This window comes from Orcinus orca, chromosome 1, assembly GCF_937001465.1.
Source record: "Orcinus orca chromosome 1, mOrcOrc1.1, whole genome shotgun sequence".
Classification (NCBI taxonomy): Eukaryota; Metazoa; Chordata; class Mammalia; order Artiodactyla; family Delphinidae; genus Orcinus; species Orcinus orca.
This window is the reverse complement of record NC_064559.1, coordinates 154,064,411-154,090,417: the sequence shown is the minus strand read 5'-3', so window position 1 is coordinate 154,090,417 and position 26,007 is coordinate 154,064,411. Positions and strand designations below refer to the sequence as shown.

The 26,007-nt window shown below is 41.1% G+C and overlaps 1 protein-coding gene across 3 annotated transcripts; it reads right to left on the bottom strand.

Moving 5' to 3' along the window:
- Positions 1 to 326: 326 nt before the first annotated feature.
- Positions 327 to 25,216, bottom strand: DIRAS3 (DIRAS family GTPase 3). Of its 3 annotated transcripts, none has more exons than XM_033407497.2 (2): positions 24,964 to 25,216; positions 327 to 1,749 (listed from the first exon to the last, which is right to left on the bottom strand). In XM_033407497.2, the coding sequence occupies exons 1-2, from the start codon at positions 25,136 to 25,138 to the stop codon at positions 992 to 994; spliced, it is 933 nt and encodes a 310-aa protein (XP_033263388.1). In that variant the 5' UTR covers positions 25,139 to 25,216; the 3' UTR covers positions 327 to 991. The 3 variants fall into 3 exon arrangements, with proteins under 3 accessions (XP_033263388.1, XP_004280800.1, XP_049555437.1); XM_004280752.3 differs by lacking the exon at positions 24,964 to 25,216 and adding an exon at positions 2,506 to 2,961; XM_049699480.1 differs by lacking the exon at positions 24,964 to 25,216 and adding an exon at positions 2,368 to 2,458.
- Positions 25,217 to 26,007: the final 791 nt, after the last annotated feature.

The following is a 26,007-nucleotide window of genomic DNA, read 5'->3' as shown; positions in this document are numbered from 1 at the left end:
AAGACTTTTGAGGCAGCCAAAGGCCAAAGTTTGCTTTTCACCACCTACCTCCAAGACAGCAGCAGAATGAGCAAGCACCCTCTTCAAAGATGCCTGGAGTTCTTCTGGATGTCAGTCCAGGAAAGGTGATGGATACAAACCAGCTCTGCATTGCAGGGACCCATGAACCAGCCCCACCCCCAACTGGCTAATTTCAAGAGGGCAGGGGCATCAGTGTGAAAAATTCTTATTAGAAATCTTCTCCAGATGTGACTGGCAATGGGTAATGGGTAATGCAATGGGTGATTTTTGTTGTTGTTCAGTGAAAAAGAAATTATTACAGCTGATTGCATGCAGGAAAAGCTTTATTAAGTCACGGAACTGTTACAATTTTTTTAAACTGCAGTGTAGAATACTCAAACATTTTTAAATGACTTAGGAAACAATTGGTACATATTTAGTAAGCAAGTTCCACTATCACAATTTTCTCTGCTCCCACCCTCAACGCTCAACTATAGAACATTCATTTATTTATGATGTTTAGTATCTGTCTCACAGTCATCTGTCAGAGATTTTGTTGCAAAAACATCTCTTAACAATTAAATACACAATGGGAAGATATGATCAGACATTTATAGGACTCGAAATGTTTAAGAATAATACACAATAATAGGATTACAAGAAGGGCAGTGACATCTTTCAATTCATTTTGCTATTTCCATTCTCTTTTTCAAACATTAATCTCTAAAGTCCGTCCAAGTCCCATCCTTTAAAATGCATCCTGTTTCTTTTCCTCTCCTCCTCCAATGTCCATATTTTAACAATTCGAGTTCTCTTGCCTGGGGAAAAGAAAAGTTACTAACTCACAGGGGACATTTATTGACATCTAATTGTTACAACCCAAACCACAGCACAAAAGTCAGTCGTGTACAGGTGACACAGCACAATGGGGTTGGTCCATGTTTTCAGCACACTGAAGGAGAAGAGGGTCGGGCTCCTTAAGGCTCAGGGTTCACATGATGATGCACTTGCCCAGCAGCTTCTCGGCGGTCTTGGGGATCTGGGATTTCTTCTGGGGAGGCTGGGCGCCGGCGGCGGCGGCGGGCTTCTTCTCGAAGTTTATCAGCATCTGGAACAGCTCCTGCACATTGATATTCATCTTGGCGGAGGTCTCCAAGAAGGCGCAATTCCACTCCGACGCGTAGGCGGCACCTTCCTTCTCGCTCACCTCCCGGGGGCTCTCATCGCACTTGTTGCCCACCAGGATGATGGGGCACTTTTGCGGGTTGTTGCCTTTGAGTTGACGGATCAGCTCAAAGAGGGGCTTCAGCTCCTCCAGGGTTTGCTTCTTGGTGACGGAGTAGACCAGGATGAAGGCGTGACCCCTGGCAATGGCGAGGCGCTGCAGGCCCCGGTAGCGGCGGCCGCCGGTGGTGTCGGTGATGTGCAGTGCGCCCGCCTTGTGGCTGCAGCCCAGCGCCTGGCGGTAGGTATCTTCGATGGTCGGCAGGTACGCCTCACGGAAGTTGCCGCGCACCCACCTCTGCACCAGCGCGCTCTTGCCCACGCCGGCCGAGCCGAGCACCACCACGCGGAAATCTCTGCTCCTCCTCTGGGGCAGGCAGGTACGGATGACGATCACGGTAGGCAGAGGCCGCAGCCGCTTCATCAGCCGTTCCTTGAGGCCAAAGCAGGAGTTGCCCATGGTTGGGTTTTGGCGGGGAGATGCGTGCACACCTTCTCTGGCACTTGGCCAGCAGTGAGGGACGCCTAGGCAGGAAGAGAGAAAGAGAGGAAGAGTGAGCGATGGGAGTCTAACCCGGAATGGTGTTTTGTCGCAGCGCCTGCCTGGCCCGCCGCTCCCTGGGGACTGGGGGCGGGGGTACGGGGGGAGGTGGGAGGGGTGTCTGCCTCATCTCGCTCCCTAACCCCACCCTCCTCCCACTTCCCTCCTCCCTTCTCTGCGGCGAGCCAGCCACCAACCCCACGCACCTACGGAAGGCAATGCGGGCGGGGAGGAGGGCAGTCTCGCCCCGCACCTCTTCCAATGATACCTTACTGTTACTTTCGCGGTGGCTATGCACCCATTTTTATTTTTCACGCCACACTACTCCACTCTACAGAAGGCCGCAATAACGGACAACTTGCCAACCCTTAAAACACGCACGTCTGAGCTATGTTACCAAACATTTTCTCCCCAAATAAGCCCTCGTTGTCTTCTCTCCTTCGGTATGAAAAATTGTGCGCGTCTCTGACATGGATCGATTACTGCGGGCAAGGTTAGGTTGCTGCAGACATCGCGATCCAGGGTGTGGTCACGGGGGCAGCGAGGGGCGCCAAGGGAGCCCACAGAGTCCAGGATTCGTGAAGCTAACAGAGACCCCTTACCTGAAGCAACTGTCCCCAGGTACCCGCTTCCCTGACAACGCACCCACCGGTTTCCACCCCCACGATAACCCAGGCTGGTTCGCCCGCTATGCCGCGCATTCATGTGCCCGAAAAAAAAAGGCGGAAGATAGCTTTTACCTCTTTCCGAGGCGGGAACCTCGCGGCAAATTCACTCCTTGCCGGGGTGGGCTTTGGCCGCGGTCGCAGCGGCGGCAAGTAATTGCGTAACCAAGCTCCGAGCTGCAGCTGGCAACCAGTGCGCTCGGAAGCTCGGGGCGAAATGCTCCAACGGGGGGACTGAGGCTGGTTAGCCAGAGCCAGGGGGCGCAGACTGGGAGACTCCACTTGCATGGCTCACGGAGGGGGGATTGGGCTATGAGGGGCTGACCGAGCCCAGACGCACCCCCCACGCAGTCCCCCCGGCGTCCCCCACACGGGTACCCACAGCCCGGACGGGGGCGGGGGTGGGAGGCGGTCCTGAGTTCACAGGTGCCCGCCCATTGAGGGGGCTCTGCTTACAGCGCTGGCGATGCAGGCATTTCTCACCTACTGCATTCCTCACCACTTCTGTTCTTTTGCCCCCTGCGGGGTTAGCCTTTCCCAAGCCTCGCCACCTTCTTTTCACTGTGGAATGGCCAGTTAGAATTATTCCCACTACTGGTGCCAGACACTTCACCGCATCTCATCCACTTCACTTAGTAAACATTTGTCCGGCGCAAAACCCAGTTTCTGTCTTTGTAGGGGAAGACCAACAGAAGTCTCTTCTGTTACAAGAGACTTCGGAACCTGCCCCCGGTAGGATTTCCTGTTGTATAGACATGTGCTGTGTTTAAGGGTTGAGGGGTATCCTCTACACCCAGCGACATTAAGCAGCGATCACATCCATCATCACTCTGTGTACAATACGTCTCATTTAGTCATCATCACAAAATCCTCACAAGAGACTCGAGACTGGAATGTGGGCAGCCTTCTAGGAGCAGAGAGCGACCCCTGGCTGACAGCCAATAAGAAAACACGGACCGCAGCGCTAGCAACCAGATTTTCCCAACAACCTAAATGAACTTGAAAGCGGATTCTTCTCTGCAAACTGCGCATAAGATCAGACCGCCAACACTTTGATTTTAGCCTTAATTAAGCAGAGAATCCAGTGGAGCCCATCCAGACTTCCGACTTACAGAATTGTGGGTTCTGTGGTTGGGAGTCGTTTTAAGCCACAAAATTTGTGGTAGTTTGTTACACAGCAAACGAAAAGAAAACGAATGCAGCAGGTAAAATTACTTGTTCAAGGCTACAGGGCTCATAAATGACAAACCTAGGCCCAAACCTAGTTCTCCTCACTCCAAGTCTTGTTCTTTTTCTGGTATTATCATTCTGTGTCATTAAGCTGATACACTATATATATATATATGTGTGTATATATTTATTTATTTTATTTTTTATTTTTTGCGGTACGCGGGCCTCTCACTGTTGTGGCCTCTCCCGTTGCGGAGCACAGGCTCCAGATGCGCAGGCCCAGAGGCCATGGCTCACGAGCCCAGCCGCTCCGCAGCATGTGGGATCTTCCCGGACAGGGACACGAACCCGTGTCCCCATCGGCAGGCGGACTCTCAACCACTGCGCCACCAGGGAAGCCCTGATACACTATATTTTACTCACTAGTGAAAACATGTTTATAGCTTTTCTTTCTTACCCAAAAGCTTATGCGTGTTAGGTAGAGATCAAGAGCACACGTTTTAGAGGCAGAAAACTAGGTTTAGAATGTTTGTGGGTTTTTTCCCTTTTCCTTCTTTTGAGTACATCTTAATATGCCTTTGAGCTGCGGGGTCCTGGAGAAATTACTTTTCTGTAGAAGGGGAACTGATACCTGTGAGAAAGAATTGTGGGGAGGATTTAAGGAGCTACTGCCTGAAGACTAATTAGAAGGCATATAGAATGCAATAGGTAACGTAAATGACAGCTTTGACCTTCACATAGTAATACAGAAGTCTGTATACACATAATCCTGTAGTCTTTGAGTATTTTAAGAGTGGCTTTTTGGAAGTGGCAATGATCTTTTTATTTAATCCAAAGAAGAGCAGATTTCAGTCTGGAAAACATAGCAGGTTTGGGGGTAAATAAGTTGATAGAAGAACTTGGGTCAGGGGGGAAGTAGGGTGAGAATTCTAAGCATTAATGAAATCTTTTCACATTCCTCCTAAACCACAAGAATCACTCTGTCTGTTGAAATTAGGGCAACTACAAAGTATTTAGAAATGAGAAAGACTAGAAAAGAGGCTCTGGAAACTGAAACTGACAGGCATCGGTTTATCCCAGAGCAGGCTACTTGGTGCTTGACAAGTTGTCCTCTATATTGGGGTGTAGTTCTAATTATCAGTGAAGTTTTCTTAGTTTACCTGTCTCTCCACCCACTGATTCTAGTTTCATCTTCTGGAGTCTGGAACTGCATTGATCAATCTGCTCCCTTGGATAACTTTATATCCTTTCAGCCATTTGAAGACAGTCATGTCCCATCACTAAGTCATTCATAACATTGAAAGTAGCCTGAGGATCATCTAGCCAAGCCCTTCATTTTGGTGATGAGGAAACTGAACCTCAGAGGCTACGTCATGCCCCGACTCCTGACCAAGCTTACTCTTCTCTCCCTCAGCCTCGTCTTCTGTTTGAAAATAACTGTTCCTTGAGGGGTATGGGTGTCTTTTTCTCCACCGCTTTTTAGATTTTTCCAATTTTTATAATGCACATTTGTTTTTTACAGTAAAAAGAAAACAACTAAAAACTAAAAAATACATGTTTTAAACATAAAAAAAAAGGAAAGAGGCTCCTGAAAACACTGATATGGAAGATAAATGAAGATGCCTCTGGAGGCAAGACATTTAAAACAAAGAAATGCCCAAAAAGAAGATGAGAAGCAGAAGGTGGAGGAGGAGGAAGAAGAAGAAGGAAAAAGCTAGGAGGGGGCTTCCCTGGTGGCGCAGTGGTTGAGAGTCCGCCTGCTGATGCAGGGGACGCGGGTTTGTGCCCCGGTCCGGGAGGGTCCCACGTGCCGCGGAGCGGCTGGGCCCGTGAGCCATGGCCGCTGGGCCTGTGCGTCCGGAGCCTGTGAGAGGCTCCGCGTATGCCAAAAAAAAAAAAAAAAAAAAAATTAATTAAAAAAAAAGGAAAGGGCCAGACCAGAGTTCTGGAGCAAATATTGGCTAGTTAGGATCCAGAGTTTGGAGATATATCAGGGAGAAAAGACAATTAATTGAAACTAACACTGAGATGAAACAGATGTTGGAATTATCTGACAAAGACTTTAAAGCAGCCATCATAAGAATACTTCAACAGGCACTTACAAATTTTCTTGAAACAAATAAAAAATAAAAACATTCAGCAAAGACCTAAATAGACGTTTCTCCAAAGAAGACATACAGATGGCCAAGAGGCACATGAAAATATGCTCAACATCGCTAATTAATTAGAGAAATGCAAATCAAAACTACAATGAGATATCACCTCACACCAGTCAGACTGGCCATCATCAAAAAGTCTACAAACAGTAAATGCTGGAGAGGGTGTGGAGAAAAGGGAACCCTCCTACACTGTTGGTGGGAATGTAAATTGGTACAGCCACTATGGAGAACAGTATGGAGGTTCCTTAAGAAACTAAAAATAGAGCTAGCGTATGATCCAGCAATCCCACTATGGGGCTTATATCTGGAGAAAAACATAGTTTGAAAGGATACATGCACTCCAGTGTTCATTGCAGCGCTGTTTACAGTAGCCAAGACATGGAAGTAACCTAAATGTCCATCAAAAGATGAATGGATAAGGAAGATATGCTACATATATACAATGGACTATTATTCAGCCATTAAAAAGAAAGAAAGAATGCCATTTGCAGCACTGTGGATGGACCTGGAGATTATCATACTAAGTGAAGTAAGTCAGACAGAGAAAGACAAATATCATATGATATTGCTTATATGTGGAATCTTAAAAAAAATGATACTAAATGAACTTATTTACAAAACAGAAACAGACTCACAGACTTAGAGAATGAACTTATGGTTACTGAGGGGAAGGGTGGGGTGGGGAGGGATAGACTGAGAGTTTGGGATTGACATGTACACACTGCTATATTTAAAATAGACAACCAGGGACTTCCCTGGTGGCACAGTGGTTAAGAATCCGCCTGCCAATGCAGGGGACATGGGTTCGATCCCTTGTCCAGGAAGATCCCACTTCCATGGAACAACTAAGCCCGTGCGCCACAACTACTGAGCCTGCACTCTAGAGCCCATGAGCCACAACTACTGAGCCTGCATGCCACAACTACTGAAGCCCGTGCACCTAGTGCCTGCACTCCACAACAAGAGAAGCCACTGCAATGAGAAGCCCACATACCGCAACAAAGAGTAGCCCCTGCTCTCTGCAACTAGAGAAACCCCGCGTGCAGCAATGGAGACCCGACACAGCCTAAAATAAATAAATATTTTTAAAAATAAATAATAAAATAGACAACCAATAAGGACCTACTGTATAGCATAGGGAACTCTGCTCAATACTCTGTAATAACTTAAATGGGAAAAGAATTTGAAAAAGGATACATGTATATGTATAATTGAGTCACTTTGCTGTAAACCTGAAACTGTCACAACATTGTTAATCAACTATACTCCAATATAAAATAAAATTTAAAAAAAAGTTCAGCAAAGAAATAAAATGTATAAAAAGGATCTAAACGGAAATTATGGAACTGAAAAATACAGTAATAGAAATTTTTTAAACTTTCTGAATGGTCTTGATAGTATAATGGAGATGACATTGGATGAATCAGTGAACTTGAGGGAGGATAAAAAATAAAATTTACTCAATATAAACAATAGAGAGAAAATAGACTGGGGAAAAAAATGAACAGAGTCTCAAGGACCTGTGGTACAGTAACCAAAATCCCAATATTTGTATCATCAGAGTCCCATAAGGAGAGGAAAAAAAGTCTAAATGAGTATGGGAAGAAATTACAGCTGAAAATCTCCCAAATTTGGTGAAAGACACAAACTTACAGTTCCAAGAAGCTGAGCAAACCCCACCAGGATAATTCCAAGGAAATCCATGCCAAGACACATAATTGAATTCTGAAAACTGAACACAAAGAAAAATTCTTGAAAGCAGCTAGAAATAAATAATATATTACCTGTCAGAGGAACATTATTTCAGATGATGGCAGACATCTCATCTGAAACCACAGATGCCAAAGGAAATGGCATGACATTTTTCAAGTGCTGAAAGAAAAGAACTGTCAACTGCAAACTCTATATCCAAAAATGGTCCTTCATGAAAAAAGACATGTTCAGATGAGAAAAACTAAGAAAATCTGTTGCTAACAAACCTACCCTTAAAGAATGGCTAAAGGAAGTTTTATAAACAGAAAGGAAAAGATAATTTGGAACTTCATAAAGGAAAGTAGAATATCAAGATAGGTAAAAGAAAAAGTAGGGGTAAATATGATAGACAATCCTTCTTCTCATAAGTTTTTACAATCATGATGATCAAAACAAAAATTATAACACCTGATACTCATGGCAATGATATTAAAAATTGGGGAAGGCAAAGGGACCTGAATAGAAGTAAGGTTTTCATACTTCACTCAAATGGTAATAGATTATGATGTCATATATGCATATTGTAATACCCAAAGCAATAATTTTCTATACAAAGAGATATACTCAAACACACTAAAAATAAATCAAAATAGAGTCCTATAAAACATTCCAGTAACCCACAGGAAGATGATAAAAGAGAAACAGAGGAAAACCAGGAAACAAATAATAAAATTGCATACTTAAGTTCATATATATCAAGAATCACCTTAAATGTAAATGGTGTAAATACACCAATTAAAAAGGCAGATTGGGGCTTCCCTGGTGGTGCAGTGGTTGAGAGTCCGCCTGCCCATGCAGGGGACACGGGTTCGTGCCCCGGTTCGGGAAGATCCCACATGCCGCAGAGTGGCTGGGCCCCGTGAGCCATGGCCGCTGAGCCTGTGTGTCCGGAGCCTGTGCTCCACAATGGGAGAGGCCACAACAGTAAGAGGCCCGCGTACTGCAAAAAGAAAACAACAACAAAAAAGGCAGATTGGCAGGGTGGATAAAACAAACAAAAGAAACACAAGCCAACTGTATGGTGTTTGAAGTAAGAAGAAATTCTTCTTCACATTCTTCACATTCAATGACATAGGTAGGTTGAAAATAGGATGATTTTACATAGTAAAACAGAATACATGGAAACCAGAATTTAAAAAACACAGTATTATTTACACTCTATAGAAAAGTTAATACTTTGTGTATAATTTACAAAACACATAAATAGTCTGAATGCTGAAAATTATAAAATGCTAATAATAGAAATCAAAGAAGACCTAAATAGATGTGTTCATGGATTAGGAGACAATGTGTTCATGGATTAGGAGACAACTTAGTAAAGATGTCAGTTCTCTCCAAACTGATCTACAGGTTTGATGAAATTCTTGTCAAAATCCCAGCAAGGATATTGTAGGCATAAACAAGTTCATCCTAAAATTTATATGAAAAGGCATAGTATCTAGAATAGCTAAAACACTCTTGAAAATAGAGGAATAAAGTGAAAAGAATCACTCTTCTTGATATTAAGGCTTACAATATAGCTACAATAATCATGGAAGTGTCATATTGGTGAAGGGATAGACATATAGATCAATGGAACAGAACAGAGAACCCAGGAGTAGGCCTACACAAATACAACCAACTGATTTTCGATAAAGGTGCAAAAGCAATTCAATGCAGGAAGGATTGTTGTTGTCTTTTCAACAAATGGTGCTAGAGCAATTGGATATCCATAGACAAAAACAAATAAGCAAACAAAAAAGTCAACTTAAATCTCACACCTTATATAAAAATTATCTTAAAATGGAAATGGACTTAAGCATAAGATGTAAAAATACAAAATTGTTTTTTTGAAAAGAATATCTTCAGGATTTAAGTCTAAGGAAAGAGTTCTTAGACTTGATGCCATTAGCACAGTCCATAAAAGGAAAATTTGATAAATAAAAGGAAAATTAAAAACTTTTATTCTGTGGAAGACCTTGTAAAACTAATGGAAAGAGAAGGAGTACACTGGGAGCTATAATTGCAGGCCACATTTCTGGCAAATGACTAGGATGCCAGAAATATAGAGCTATCAAAATTCAATAATACAAAGTCCAATTAGAAAATGGGCAAAAGACATGAATAGACATTTCACTGAAGAAGATATACAAAGAACAAATAACCATATGAAAAGTTTTTTAACATCATAAGCCACTAGAGGAATGCAAATTAAAAGCACAATGAGACAGTGGAATATTATTCAGCCATTAAAAAGAATGAAATAATGTCATTTGCAGCAACATGGATGGACCTGGAGATTATCATACTAAGTGAAGTAAGTCAGACAGAGAAAGACAAATGTCATATGATATCGCTTATATGTGGAATCTTAAAAAAAATTGATACAGATGTATTTATTTATAAAACAGAAATAGACTCACAGACATAGAAAACAAACTTATGGTTTCCAAAGGGGGAAGGGGAGGGAGGGATAAATTGGGAATTTGGAATTAACAGGTACACACTACTACATATAAAGTAGATAAACAACAAGGACCTACTGTATAGCACAGGGAACTATATTGAATATCTTGTAATAACCTATAATAGAAAAGAATCTGGAAAAGAATATGTATGATATATATATATCAGTTATATATATATATATTCATTTGTTATAAAATTAATGATGCAACTAAACATACAACCCAGCGTACATACCTACTACTACTAAACATACATACCCAGAACTCTTGGGTATTTATCCCAGAGAAATGAAAACTTACGTTCACACAAAATGCACACAACTTTATGTGTGAATTTTGTACACAAATATTTACAGCAGCTTAAATCATAGTAGTAAAATACTGAAAACAACCCAGCCATCCTTTGGCAGGTGAATGGTTAAACTATGGTACATCCATATCATGGAATACTGCTCCAAAAAAAAAAAAAGAGAGAGACAGAGAGCGAGAGAGAGAGAACTATTGATACAGGCTACAGTTTGAATGAATCTCAAGAGAGTTATGGTGAGTGAAAAAAAGCCAGTCACCAAAGGTTGTATACTCTATGATTCCATTTATGAAACATTCTTGAAATAAAATTATAGAAACGGTGCTAGTAATAGGGCTTAGAGATGAGGGAAGGGGCATGGAAGGAAGGTGGGTATGCTTGTAAAAGGGCAACAGGAGAGATTCTCATGGTGATGGAACTGTCCTGTATCTTGACTGTGGTTGTAGACATGCAAACCTATACATTTGATAAAATTCCATAGCATTAAATGCATACACAGATGAGTACAAGTAAAACAGGGGAAATCTGAGTAAGAGCAGTGGATTGTATCAGTTAACATCCTGGTTGTGATATTGACTACAGTCTTGCAAGATATTACCATCGAGGGAGACTAAGTTACTCAGGCTCTCTCTGTATTATTGCTTACAACTGCATGTCAGTCTTCAGTTATCCCCAAGTAAAATCATTAATTTTAAGAGGCATTTGCAAAAAAGCCAAAAACAACACATCTCTTGTGGCTCCCTGTTGCCTACAGAATTAAAGTTCAAACTATTTATCTTCAAATTTCCAGCTCCCTGCAAACAGATCCCAGATTCCCTTTCAAATCTTACCTTCCACAAGTCTACACACACTGGCTTAATAACTGGATATTCTTGGGAGTTCCTGTGTCTGCTTCTCCACTCAGTTCATCCTCCAACCCCATCCCCTCATCCACATGCCCCAATCCTACCCTCCTTCTAGGTTCACCTCCAAATGGCACATCCAGCTGGAGGGAACCCCTCCCTCTGAATTCCCACGCACCTTTTACCTTGTATTATAGCTTTGTATATACTTGTTTTATACTCTCCACAAAGCTATGAGCTTTTCTCAGATGAAACTGAGATTCATTTATCTCTGATTCCCTCACAGATGTTAGTAAGCACCGGCATGTAGCTCTCAGAGGTGACCAGGATGGTGTGGGGTAATGTAGATTCCATTAAGAGGGGTAGAAGTCCCTGTAGGAGTTCCCAGCTCTTGAGCCAGCTGGCTTCTCTCCAGCTGTGGTTCCACCACCTGTTTATAATTTGGCCTTTAATTCTATCCTTAATATCCTCAACTGATAATAGGGAAATACATGGCAAGTGCTGACATGTTAAAAGCACCTTCCTCAATACCTGGCAACAAGTAGACACTCAAAATGCAGCTGGAGTTTGGAGACCTGATCTCCAGTTCCTGTTTGCTCACATTCCGCTTGTTTGGATGTAGACAAATAACTTGTTTTCCTTTTATATTCAGTTTCTTCATCTGTAAAAAGGGGTCAAAAGTACCCCTGTTTGAAGTAAGATTAATTGACTTACGTGTGTAAAATTCAAGCAGGGTATTGCTTGCGGAATGTGAATAAGCTAACATCCATTTGAGTCTTTGCTATGAGCCTAATATATTACATGTGTTTATTCATTTGGAACTTATATTATGAGTCCATGAAGTGGAACTAATACTGTCTCCATTTTACAAATGAGGAGACTAGGCACAGAGAGATTAACTGCATGGTAGAGGCTAGGAATTCTGGCTACCTCTCGGACTTGTGTATTTCACGCCATGCTGCCTCTCTAGCAGAGACAGGTGGTGATGTTTAGGACCCTCACAATCATAATTTGGGGAATCTGTTTTCTTTCCATTTCTTTCTGGGTTCTTCCCCTCCTTTAAGCTCTGTAGACAACTAATGGCAGTTGTGTTCCCTATCTTTCACCAAAAAATAGTATCTTCTTTACAGTTTTCATTTCCAAGATCAGTGTTGCTTCAGACTCTCTTCCTTTAACCCTGCAATGACCTTCTCCCATTCCTATGACTTCTGTTCCCAGCCTGACTGCTTTCTCCTAGCACCCTGATGCTATAAACAGCTCCTTGTTCATAGAGACACTAGCTCCTACCTCATAAAGAAAGGAGGACACCAGATAAAACTCCAGCAGCCCCTAGCCCACACATATCCTGCAGCATTTTCTCTTTTCTCCATCCAAGGCTGATGCCTTCATCTGAGCCCTGGAGTGCTTTTCAACCTGTGGTTCTAGGATCACCTGAATTGGCATCAACTGGGATGCTTGTTAAAAATACTCAACCCAACTTACATGATGCTACACGATTTTTTTTCAATTAAAAAAAAAATACACAACCCACATCTACAGAATGAGACTCTATGGGTGACACCTGGGGGTCTGCATTTTAACAAGGCCCTCAGGTGATTCTGATACAGAAGAAAGCTTGAAACTACTTTAGCACCTTGCTTAATCCATCATCCCATCTCTGACCTAACAGAATGAGTGAAGGGGGGTCAAAAGGTAAAAAGAAAGAAGAGATAACAACAAGAAAAAAGAAACACAAGAGGAAAAGCAAAACTGGAGGAGAAAATTTTGAGTATGATTTTGAATACGTTGAATTGGAGATGCCTGTGGGACACACAGGAGACTATTTCTAGTACTCAGTTGGAACTATTGAATAGAACTCCAGGGAAAGATGGATATAAATCCACTATATTTAAAATGGATTTCTTGTATATATATATATATATATATATATATATATATATATATATATATATAGTTGGATCTTCTTTACTCTGTCTCTGTATTTAAATTGGTATATTTAGACAATTCATATTTAATATGATTATCAGTGGTTAGACAGATTTCATGATTATATTTCCTGGAACAAGAACTGGAAACCATGGTTTGCAATGGATTTCTGTGCTTCTCCCAGATTCAAGAGAGAAAATTTTAATACCAATGTGTTGACATTCTTGGGATATTTCAATGTTTTAGGCAATTTTCTTAACTTCTCTATCCTCATCTGTAACATTGGGATAATAGTGGTATCCTACTCTATAGAGTTCTTGTGAGTAAATAATGAGTATTTCATGAGTAAATACATATAAAATGCTTGGGACAGTGTCTGGACATAGTAATCACTCAGTAAATGTTAGCTATTCCCACTTATGGGGACAATAGGGCTAAATATTAAAAAAAATAAAAGGTGTACAGGTTGGAAAGGAAGAAATAAAACTGTCTTTGTTTGACGGTTACATGATTGTCTCTGTACAAAATCCCAAAGAACTGACAAAATAAAAAACCCACTTGAAATGGGTAAATGACTACAGCAAGGTCACACGATACAAGGTAAATGTACAAAATCAATTGCTTTCCTTCATACCAACAATGAACACTGGAACTTGAAATTACTAACACAGTACCATTTACATTAGCATCAAAAACCTTGAAATACTTAGGTATAAATCTATCTAAATATATATAAGATCTATATGCATAGAAATAAAAAACTCTAATGAAAAAAGTCAAAAAGATCTAAATAAATGAAGAGATATTCTGTGTTCATGGATTAGAAGACTCAATATTGTTAAGTTGTCAATTCTGCCCAACTTGATTTATAGATGCAATATGATCCAAATTAAAATCTGAGCAGCCATTTTGTGGATATCAAACAAACTAAAGATTATATGGAAAGGCAAAACAAACAAACAGAAAACAAAACTAAATAGCCAACACAATACTGAAGAAGAATAACAAAGTTGAAGTACTGCAATTACCCAACTTCAAGACTTACTGTAAAGCTATAGTGATCAACATGGCATGGTATCTGTGTATTCTGCTATTGTTGGATAAAGTATTTTATAAATGTCAATTAAGTCTAGTTGATTAATGGTGCTGTGTCAGTTCAACTGTGTTATTACTCAGTTTTTGCCTGCTGGATCTATTAATTACTGAAGGGGTATTCAAGTCTCCAAATCCGTAATAATGGATTTGTCTTTTTCTCCTTGCTGTTCTATTAGTTTTTGCCTTGCATGTTTTGATGTTCTGTTGTTAGGTACACACACATTAAGGATTGCTATGTTTTCTTGGAGAATTGACTCCTTTATCATTATGTAATGACCTTCTTTATCCCTGATGATTTTCCTTGTTCTGCAGTCTAATTTGTCTGAAATTAATATAGCTGTTTCAGCTTTCTCTTGATTAGTGTTACTATAGAATATCTTTCTCCATCCCTTTACTTTTAACCTATCTGTGTCTTTATATTTAAAATGAATTTCTTGTAAACATATATATATATAGAGAGAGAGAGAGAGAGAGAAAGTTGGATCTTCTTTATCTACTCTAACAGTCTCTGTATGTTAATTGGTATATTTAGACAATTCATATTTAATGTGATTATCAGTATATTTGGTTTAATATCTACCATGTTTGTAGCTGTTTCATATTCATTGTACTTGTTCTTTATTTTTTCCCTCTTTTTCTTCCTTCTCTGGTTTTAACTGAGCATTTTATATAATTCCATTTTCTCTCCTCTTAGCATATCAATTTATAATATACATTTATAACAAATTTAAGTCCACTTTCAAATAACACTTCAGATGAAAGGCACATGACCTATAATATTCCCAATTAATCCCTCTCATCCCTTATAAATTTATGTCACTCATTTCACTCATCCATATGCTATAATCACCTAATGCATTGTTACTATTATCACTTTGAAGTTATCTCTTAGATCAATTAATTAAAAAACTTATTTTACTTTTATTTATTCCATCTCTAATGCTCTTCTAGTCTTTATTTAAATCTGAAATCTGAGGAAAAGCTTTAGAGAACATGCTGTCTAGAGAGAACCTTGAAGGGAGAAGAGGCTATTGGGGAAAAGACGGACGGAAGCATGATGCCAAAAGGGCACAGAGCCAAGAAAGCATCTATGGATGAAATAGTAGTTGAATTGGAATCCCTCCTAGAAATAATCTGTGGTTTAATTACTTCATTTCCTAGGTGAGTAATCTGCCCAAGTTTACACAGCTAGAAAGTTGCAACACCTCCCTTGCCCCTGCTCCCAATTCTCTCTGTGCCACTAAGTTCTATTAAAGTAGCAGGAAAGAGCTGCCTACAAAGAGAGGACTAATTATTAAAGAATGAAAATAATTATCCCCATTAAAAACAAGAAGCACATTTTATGCCCCTTTTAAGTTAAAAAGTTTAGTTTTGCAGCATATTCCCCTTTGAGTTTTTCCATGTGCACAGTGTTTCCACTGTAAAATACTCATTGCCTAAACAAAAGCATTCTTTGTACAAGTCCATAAAGAGAAATAAGTTTTCACCCCATTGTGTTATTTCATCAGGACTCTGCTATTTTTTTTTTTGTAGAACACAATGGTATATACTCCTTCTTTCACTGTTTTCAAACAAAATCATGTTTCTGCCAGTTGAATTCGGCAAGACTGAATTTTTAAAAGGATTTTAAAATATTATAACTGTTTTAGATTCACAGAATTATCACAAAGATAGTAAAGAGAGTTCCCATATACCTCACAGCCAGTTTCCCCTATTATTATTATTATTATTATTATTTTTGCAGTACGCGGGCCTCTCACTGTTGTGGCCTCTCCCTTTGCGGAGCACAGGCTCCGGACACGCAGGCTCAGCGGCCATGGCTCACGGGCCCAGCCGCTCCACGGCATGTGGGATCCTCCTGGACCGGGGCACGAACCCGTGTCCCCCACATCAGCAGGCAGTCTCCCAACCACTGTGCCACCAGGGAAGCCCTCCCCTATTATTAACATCTTACATTTGTATGGTACATTTGTCACAATAAATGAACTGATATTGATACATGATTATTAACTCAAGTTCATTTTTTATTAAGATAGCCTCATTTTCTTTCCTAATGTCCTTTCTGTGTCTCAGGATCCCAGCCAGTTTACCACATTATATTTAGTTATCTCCTTAGTTTCCTCTTGGTTGTGAGTTTCTCAGACTTCTCCTGTTTTTGATGACCTTGATAGTTTTGAGGATTATTGGTCAGATATTTTGAAGTCTCTCAAGTGGGGCTTGTCTGATGTTTTTCTCATAATTAGACTGGGGTAATGTTTTGGGAGGAGGACCACAGAGGTACAGTATCATTCCCATCATACCACATCAAGGGATACACCATCAACATGACTCATCACTGTTGACATTATCCTTGATCACCTGGTTGAGGTGGTGACTGTCAGGTTTATTCACTGTAAAGTTATTCTTCTTTTTCTCCCTTTCCATCCTATACTTATAAGCCTGCTTTTAAATGTTAAGACTAATTAATGAAATTCCAGAGGCTGGTCTTAAAAATGAAGTCTTTACAATTAGCAAAAGGATTCTCAGAAAAGAGCGAGAAGAGGTTTCCCTTCCCCTGTACCAACTGTGGGAGAGCTGTTTCCTTCTGACTCATGAAGATTGCATCAAGAATCTGATTTGATAAAGCTTTAAATTGACAAGACTCACAAGAATGTTACTTTTGTTTTCCTGTACAATATGGAGATGTGACTATGTGTAACTTTCCAATTGGTTCTGCTCTTTGCTAATGTACATTTGTCCTTGGCCACATAAGGTGAGAATACTGTAACATATCATAGAAATAATGTAGGAATCAAATGCAGAGATTAACAAAGGACTATGAGAATATTGGAAAAAAGAACAATTTCAACCAGGCAACTTGAGGACAGTTTCATGAAGGGTAGGACATGTGAGTATGGTTTTAAGAGATAGAGGAGGCTGAAGGAACATCACGTGCACTAACACGAAAAAGGAAAGGACGAGACATAGGAAATGGAGAGCTAATATCTGAGCACACAGGATGGGCAGAACTTTTATACTAGGCTAAAGAGTTTGCACCTTATTCTATGAGCATAGGTATGGGGGACATTGAGATTTTGGGGTAAGGAGAGTAATATGATCATGTCTGAGTTTTGGAAAAGTAACTGGCAACTGTTTAAAGGAAACTGGAAGGATAAAAACTTAGAGAAAAACAGCAGTTATAAGGGCTTCCCTGGTGGTGCAGTGGTTAAGAATCCGCCTGCCAATGCAGGGACACAGGTTCAAGCCCTGGTCCGGGAAGATCCCGCATGCCACGGAGCAACTAAGCCCATGACCCACAACTACTGAGCCCACATGTCACAACTACTGAAGCCTGAGCGCCTAGAGCCCGTGGTCCACAAGAGAAGCCACCGCAATGAGAAGCCCATGTACTGCAACGAAGAGTAACCTCCGTTCGCTGCAATTAGAAAAAGCCCATGCACTGCAACAAAGACCCAATGCAGACAAAAATAAATGAACTAATTAAATTTTCTTAAAAAAAGGAGAGGAGCTTCAAGATGGCGGAAGAGTAAGAAGCGGAGATCACCTTCCTCCCCACAAATACATCAGAAATACATCTACATGTGGAACAACTCCTAGAGAACACCTACTGAACTCTGGCAGAAGACCTCAGACTTCCCAAAAGGCAAGAAACTCCCCATGTACCTGGGTAGGGCAAAAGAAAAAACAGAGACAAAAGAATAGGGACGGGACCTGCACCAGTGGGAGGGAGCTGTGAAGCAGGAAAGGTTTCCACACACAAGGAAGCCCCTTCCTTCGCAGGCGGAGACGGGGGGACGCTTTGGAACCACAGAGGAGAGCGCAGCAACAGGGGTATGGAGGGCAAAGTGGAGAGATTCCTGCACAGAGGATCGGTGCCGACCGGCACTCACCAGCCCGAGAGGCTTGTCTGCTCACCCGCCGGGGCGGGCAGGGGCTGGGAGCTGAGGCTTGGGCTTCAGTTGGAGCGCAGGGAGAGGACTGGGGTCAGCTGGGTGAACACAGCCTGAAGGGGGCTAGTGCGCCACGGCTAGCCGGGAGGGAGTCGGGGGAAAAGTCTGGAGCTGCCGAAGAGGCAAGAGACTTTTTCTTCCCTCTTTGTTTCCTGGTGTGCAAGGAGAGGGGATTAAGAGCGCTGCTTAAAGGAGCTCCAGAGACTAAAAGCATGGACCCCAGAGACGGGCAGGAGATGCTAAGGCTGCTGCTGCCGCCACCAAAAAGTCTGTGTGTGAGCACAGGTCACTATCCACACCCCTCTTCCGGGGAGCCTGTGCAGCCCGCCACTGCCAGTGTCCCGTGATCCAGGGACAACTTCCCCGGGAGAACGCAGGGCGCGCCTCAGGCTGGTGCAACGTCCCGCCGGCCTCTGCCACCGCAGGCTCACCTCGCATCCGTACCCCTTCCTCCCCCCTGCCTGAGTGAGCCAGAGCCCCCGAATCAGCGGCTCCTTTAACCCCATCCTGTCTGAGCGAAGAACAGATGCCCTCAGGCGACTTACACACAGAGGTGGGACCAAATCCAAAGCTGAATCCCAGGAGCTGTGCTAACAAAGAAGAGAAAGGGAAATTTCTCCCAGCAGCCTCGGGAGCAGCGGATTAAAGCTCCACAATCAACTTGATGTACCCTGCATCTGTGGAATACCTGAATACAAAATGACCAAATCGAGGAGGTGGACTTTGGGGGCAAAGATATATTATTTTTTTCCCTTTTTCTCTTTTTGTGAGTGTGTATGTGTATGCTTCTGTGTGTGATTTTGTCTGTATAGCTTTTCTTTTATCATTTGTCCTAGGGTTCTGTCCGTCTGTTTTTTTGGGGTATTTTGGTATTACTTTAAAAATTGTTTTTCTTAATAATTATTTTTTATTTTAATAACTTTATTTTATTTTATCTTCTTCTTTCTTTCTTTCGTTTTTTTCTCCCTTTTATTCTAAGCCATGTGGATGAAAGGCTCTTGGTGCTCCAGCCAGGCGTCAGGCCTGTGCCTCTGAGGTGTGAAAGCCAAGTTCAGGACACTGGTCCACAGGAGACCTCCCAGCTCCGCGTAATATCAAACGGCGAAAATCTCCCAGAGATCTCCATCTCAACACCAACACCCAGCTTCACTCAATGACCAGCAAACTACAGTGCTGGACACCCTATGCCAAACAACTAGTAAGACAGGAACACAACCCCATCCATTAGCAGAGAGGCTGCCTAAAATCATAAGGCCACAGACAACCCAAAACACACCACCAGACATGGACCTACCCACGAGAAAGAAAAGGTCCAGCCTCATCTACCAAAACACAGGCACTAGTCCCCTCCACCAGGAAACCTACACAACTCACTGAACCAACCTTAGCCACTGGGGACAGACACCAAAAACAAAGGAAACTACGAACCAGCAGGCTGTGAAAAGGAGACCCCAAACACAGTAAGTTAAGCAAAATGAGAAGACAGAGAAACACACAGCAGATGAAGGAGGAAAGCAAAAGCCCACCAGACCTAAAGAATGAAGAGGAAATAGGCAGTCTACCTGAAAAAGAATTCAGAATAATGATAATAAAGATGAGCCAAAATCTTGGAAATAGAATACAGAAAATACAAGAAACGTTTCACAAGTACCTAGAAGAACTAAAGAGCAAACAAACAGTGAAGAACAACACAATAAATGAAATTTAAAATTCTCTACAAGGGATCAATAGCAGAATAACTGAGGCAGAAGAACAGATAAGTAACCTGGAAGATAAAATAGTGGAAATAACTACTGCAGTGTAGAAAAAAGAATGAAAAGAATTGAGGACAGTCTCAGAGACTTCTGGGACAACATTAAACACACCAACATTCAAATTATAGGGGTCCCAGAAGAAGAAGAGAAAAAGAAAGGGACTGAGAAAATATTTGAAGAGATTATAGTTGAAAACTACCCTAATATGGGAAAGGAAATAGTTAATCAAGTCCAGGAAGCACAGAGAGTCCCATACAGGATAAATCCAAGGAGAAACATGGTAAGACACACATTAATCAAACTATCAAAAATTAAATACAAAGAAAAAATATTAAAAGCAGCAAGGGAAAAATAACAAATAACACACAAGGGAATACCCCTCTGGTTAACAGCTGATCTTTCAGCAGAAACTCCGAAAGCCAGAAGGGACGGGCAGGACATATTTAAAGTAATAAAGAGGCAAAACCTACAACCAAAATTACTCTACCCAGCAAGGATCTCATTCAGATTTGATGGAGAAATTAAAAGCTTTACAGACAAGCAAAAGCTAAGAGAATTCAGCACCACCAAAGCAGCTTTACAACAAATGCTAAAGGAACTTCTCTAGGCAGGAAACACAAGAGAAGGAAAAGACCTACAATAACAAACCCAAAACAATTAAGAAAATGGGAATAGGAACATACATATTGATAATTACCTTAAATGTAAATGGATTAAATGCTCCCACCAAAAGACACAGACTGGCTGAATGGATAAAAAAACAAGACCTGTATATATGCTGTCTACAAGAGACCCACTTCAGACCTAGGGACACATACAGACTGAAAGTGAGGGGATGGAAAAAGATATTCCATGAAAATGGAAGTCAAAAGAAAGCTGGAGTGGCAAGTCTCATATCAGACAAAATAAGACTGTGAAATAAAGACTATTACAAGAGACAAAGAAGGACACTATATAATTACCAAGGGATCAATCCAAGAAGAAGTTATAACAATTGTAAATATTTATGCACCCAACATAGGAGCACCTCAACAAATAAGGCAAATACTAACAGCCATAAAAGGGGAAATTGACAGTAACACAATCATAGTGGGGACTTTTACACCCCACTTTCACCAATGGACCGATCATCCACAATGAAAATAAATAAGGAAACACAAGCTTTAAATGATACATTAAACAAGATGGACTTCATTGATATTTATAGGACATTCCATCCAAACAACAGAATACACATTCTTCTCAAGTGCACATGGAACATTCTCCAGGATAGATCATATCTTGGGTCACAGATCAAGCCTTGGTAAATTTAAGAAAATTGAAATCATATCAAGTATCTTTTCTGACCACATTGCTATGAGACTAGATATCAATTACAGGAAAAATTCTGTAAAAAATACAAACACGTGGAGGCTACACAATACACTACTTAATAACTAAGAGATCACTGAAGAAATCAAACAGGAAATCAAAAAATACCTAGAAACAAATGACAATGGAGACACGATGACCCAAAACCTATGGGATGCAGCAAAAGCAGTTCTAAGAGGGAAGTTTATAGCAATACAATCCTACCTTAAGAAACAGGAAACATCTTGAATAAACAACCTAACCTTGCACCTAAAGCAATTAGAGGAAGAACAAAAAAACCTCAAAGTTAGCAGAAGGAAAGAAATTATAAAGATCAGATCAGAAATAAATGAAAAAGTAATGAAGGAAATGATAGCAAAGATCAAAAAAACTAAAAGCTTGTTCTTTGAGAAGATAAACAAATAGATAAACCATTAGCCAGACTCAACAAGAAAAAAAGGGAGAAGACTCAAATCAACAGAATTAGAAATGAAAAAGGAGAAGTAACAACTGACACTGCAGAAATAAAAAAGATCATGAGAGATTTCTACAAGCAACTCTATGGCAATAAAATGGACAACCTGGAAGAAATGGACAAATTCTTAGAAATGCACAACCTGCCAAGTCTGAATCAGGAAGAAATAGAAAATATGAACAGACCAATCACAAGCACTGAAATTGAAACTGTGATTTAAAATCTTCCAACAAACAAAAGCCCAGGACCACATGGCTTCACAGGCAAATTCTATCAAACATTTAGAGAAGAGCTAACACCTATCCTTCTCAAACTCTTCCCAAATATAGCAGAGGGAGGAACACTCCCAAACTCATTCTACGAGGCCACCATCACCCTGATACCAAAACCAGAAAAAGATATCACAAAGAAAGAAAACTACAGGCCAATATCACTGATGAGCATAGATGCAAAAATCCTCTACAAAATACTAGCAAACAGAATCCAACAGCACATTAAAAGGATCATACACCATAATCAAGTGGGGTTTATCCCAGGAATGCAAGGATTCTTCAATATAAGCAAATGAATCAATGTGATACACCATATTAACAAATTGAAGCAGAAAAACCATATGATCATCTCAATAGATGCAGAGAAAGCTTTCAAGAAAATTCAACACCCATTTATTATAAAAACCCTTCAGAAAGTAGGCAGAGAGGGAATTTTTCTCAACATAATGAAGGCCGTATATGACAAACTCACAGCCAACATCGTCCTCAATGGTGAAAAAATAAAACCACTTCCATTAAGATGAGGAACAAGACAAAGTTGCCCACTCTCACCACTATTATTCAACATAGTTTTGGAAGTTTTAGCCACAGCAATCATAGAAGAAAAAGAAATAAAAGGAATCCAAATCTGAAAAGAAGAAGTAAAGCTCTCACTGTTTGCAGATGACATGATACTATACATAGAGGATCCTAAAGATGCTACCAGAAAACAACTAGAGCTAATCAATGAATTTGGTAAAGTAGCAGGATACAAAATTAATGCACAGAAATCTCTTGCATTCCTATACACTAATGATGACAAATCTTAAATTAAGAAAACACTCCCATTTACCACTGCAACAAAAAGAATAAAATATCTAGGAATAAACCTACTTAAGGAGACAAAAGACCATTATACAGAAAATTATAAGACACTGTTGAAAGAAATTAAAGATGATACAAATCGATGGAGAGATATACCATGTTCTTGGATTGGAAGAAACAACATTGTGAAAATGACTATACTACCCAAAGCAATCTACAGACTTAATGCAATCCCTATCAAACTATCACTGGCATTTTTCACAGAACTAGAACAAAAAATTTCACATTTTGTATGGAAACACAAAAGACCCCAAATAGCCAAAGCAATCTTGAGAAAGAAAAACAGAGCTGGAGGAATCAGGCTCCCTGACTTCAGACTATACTACAAAGTTACAGTAATCAAGACAGTATGGTACTGGCACAAAAACAGAAAGATAGATCAATGGAACAGGATAGAAAGTCCAGAGGTAAACCCACCCACATATGGTCACCTTTTCTTTGATAAAGGAGGCAAGAATATACAGTGGAGAAAAGACAGCCTCTTCAATAAGTGGTGCTGGGAAAACTGGACATGTACATGTAAAAGAATGAAATTAGAACACTCCCTAACACCATACACAAAAATAAACTCAAAATGTATTAAAGACCTAAATGTAAGGCCAGAAACTATCAAACTCTTAGAGGAAAACATAGGCAGAACACTCTATGACATAAATCACAGGAAGATCCTTTTTGCCCCACCTCCTAGAAAAATGGAAATAAAAACAAAAATAAACAAATGGGACCTAATGAAACTTAAAAGCTTTTGCACAGTAAAGGAAACCATAAACAAGATGAAAAGACAACCCTCAGAATGGAAGAAAATATTTGCAAATGAAGCAACTGACAGGATTAATCTCCAAAATTTACAAGCAGCTCGTGCAGCTCAATATCAAACAAACAAACAACCCAACGAAAAATGGGCAGAAGACCTAAAAAGTCATTTATCCAAAAGAAGTTATACAGATTGCCAACAAACACATGAAAGAATGCTCAACATCATTAATCGTTAGAGAAATGCAAATCAAAACTACAATAAGATATCATCTCACACTGGTCAGAATGGCCATCACGAAAAAATTTACAAACAGGGCTTCCCTGGTGGTGCAGTGGTTGGGAATCCGCCTACCAATGCAGGGGACGCGGGTTCGTGTCCCGGTCTGGGAAGATTCCACATGCCGCGGAGCGGCTGGGCCCATGGGCCACGGCTGCTGAGCCTGCGTGTCTGGAGCCTGTGCTCCGCAGCAGGAGAGGCCACGATGGTGAGAGGCCCGCGCAAAAAAAAAAAAAAAAAAATTACAAACAATGAATGCTGGAGAGGGTGTGGAGAAAAGGGAACCCTCTTGCACTGTTGGTGGAATGTAAACTGATACAGCCATCAAGGAGAACAGTATGGAGGTTCCTTAAAAATCTAAAAAAGAAACTACCATACGCCCCACCAATCCCACTACTGGGCATATACCCGAGAAAACCATAATTCAAAAAGTGTCATGTATCAAAATGTTCATTGCAGCTCTATTTACAATAGACAGGACATGGAAGCAACCTAAGTGCCCATCAACAGATGAATGGATAAAGAAGATGTCGTACATATATACAGTGGAATATTACTCAGCCATAAAGAGAAACAAAATTGAGTTATTTGTAGTGAGGTGGATGGACCTAGAGGCTGTCGTACAGAGTGAAGTAAGTCAGAAAGAGAAAAACAAATACCGTATGCTAACACATATATATGGAATCTAAAAAAAAAAAAAGATCATGAAGAACATAGGGGCAAGATGGGAATAAAGATACAGACCTACTAGAGAATGGACTTGAGGACACGGCGAGGGGGAAGGGTAAGCTGGGACAAAGTGAGAGAGTGGCATGGACATATATACACTACCAAACATAAAGTAGATAGCTAGTGGGAAGCAGCCGCATAGCACAGGGAGATCAGCTCGGTGCTTTGTGACCACCTAGAGGGGTGGGATAGGGAGGGTGGGAGGGAGGGAGATGTAAGAAGAAAGAGATATGAGGACATATGTATATATATAACTGATTTACTTGGTTATATAGCAGAAACTAACACACCATTGTAAAGCAATTATACTCCAATAAAGATGTTAAAAAAAAGAATAGGAGGAGAAAATTAAAAAAAAAAAAAGTGGAAAACTTTTGGAGGCAGAATAGACAAGATTTGGACCAATACTGTAGTTAACAGTAGCAGAGACTGGCAGGATGCTCACCAAAGCCATCTCTTCTTCCCAGGCCCACAGCTGGACTCCATTCCCGGCCTCCATTCTATTAGCTGGCAGCATGCAACTGAGTTCCAGGTGGACAGAAAGGTTACAGATGAAAGTCAGGGATGACACTTCCAGGCCCATCTCACTCTCTCTCTTTCTCTTTTTCCTTCCCCATCATACTGGAATGGAGTGAACTCCCAAGTTCCCAACTCTGAGAGCCATGCATTGTAGATGGTAGAACCACCGGGTAGATGGAGCTGTGTTTCCTGAATCACTGCTTTGAAAAGAATGATCCAACCTGCTAGACCTTGAGACAAGTGAGAAGTAAACTGCTTTCCTGTTGAGCCATGACATGCTTGGGCCTGTCTGCAATCACAGCGTGGCTTAGACTACCCTAACCAAATTAGAAGTTGGTACTTTGAAGTGCATGCTCCCATAACAGAAGACTAAAGCATGTGACACTGACTGTGTGAGGAAACAGGTACTGGAGACGGGCAGGCTGGGGAGTCCTGTTTTGCTATGGCAAAATATTTGATAAAACTGTTGCCTGAGTCACCGTGCAAGGGATTGCGGTGTGCACTGGTGAACCTTCACAGGAAGCCTGCAGGCACCAGTGGCTCCTGAACCCTTGATTTAAGGGGCTAAGGGGCAGTCCTTGGGTTGGAGTGAAGCCTGAACTGCATACATACAGTACTTCATATCAAATGTTGAAAATGCCAATTGTCTTCATCCAAGAACGGGCTGCAGAAGGCGGCAGAATTATGAGGGCCTAAAGCCCACACTGCTGCCCACACGCCTGTGGACGTGGTCTTCTCGGCTTTCCCCCCTCACAGAGCTAACCTTGGAAATGCCTCACCTGGACCTTACCTTCAAGGGCAACTTGCCCACGAGTTGGCAGGTGGCAGATGGTGCTGAAAGAGGAAAACAGTCCCGCTTCTAACACTCCATAGGTCTGGGGGACCCAGAAACACTTTTCAGCTAGGAGGTGTGCACTATTCTGTTTGGGGTCC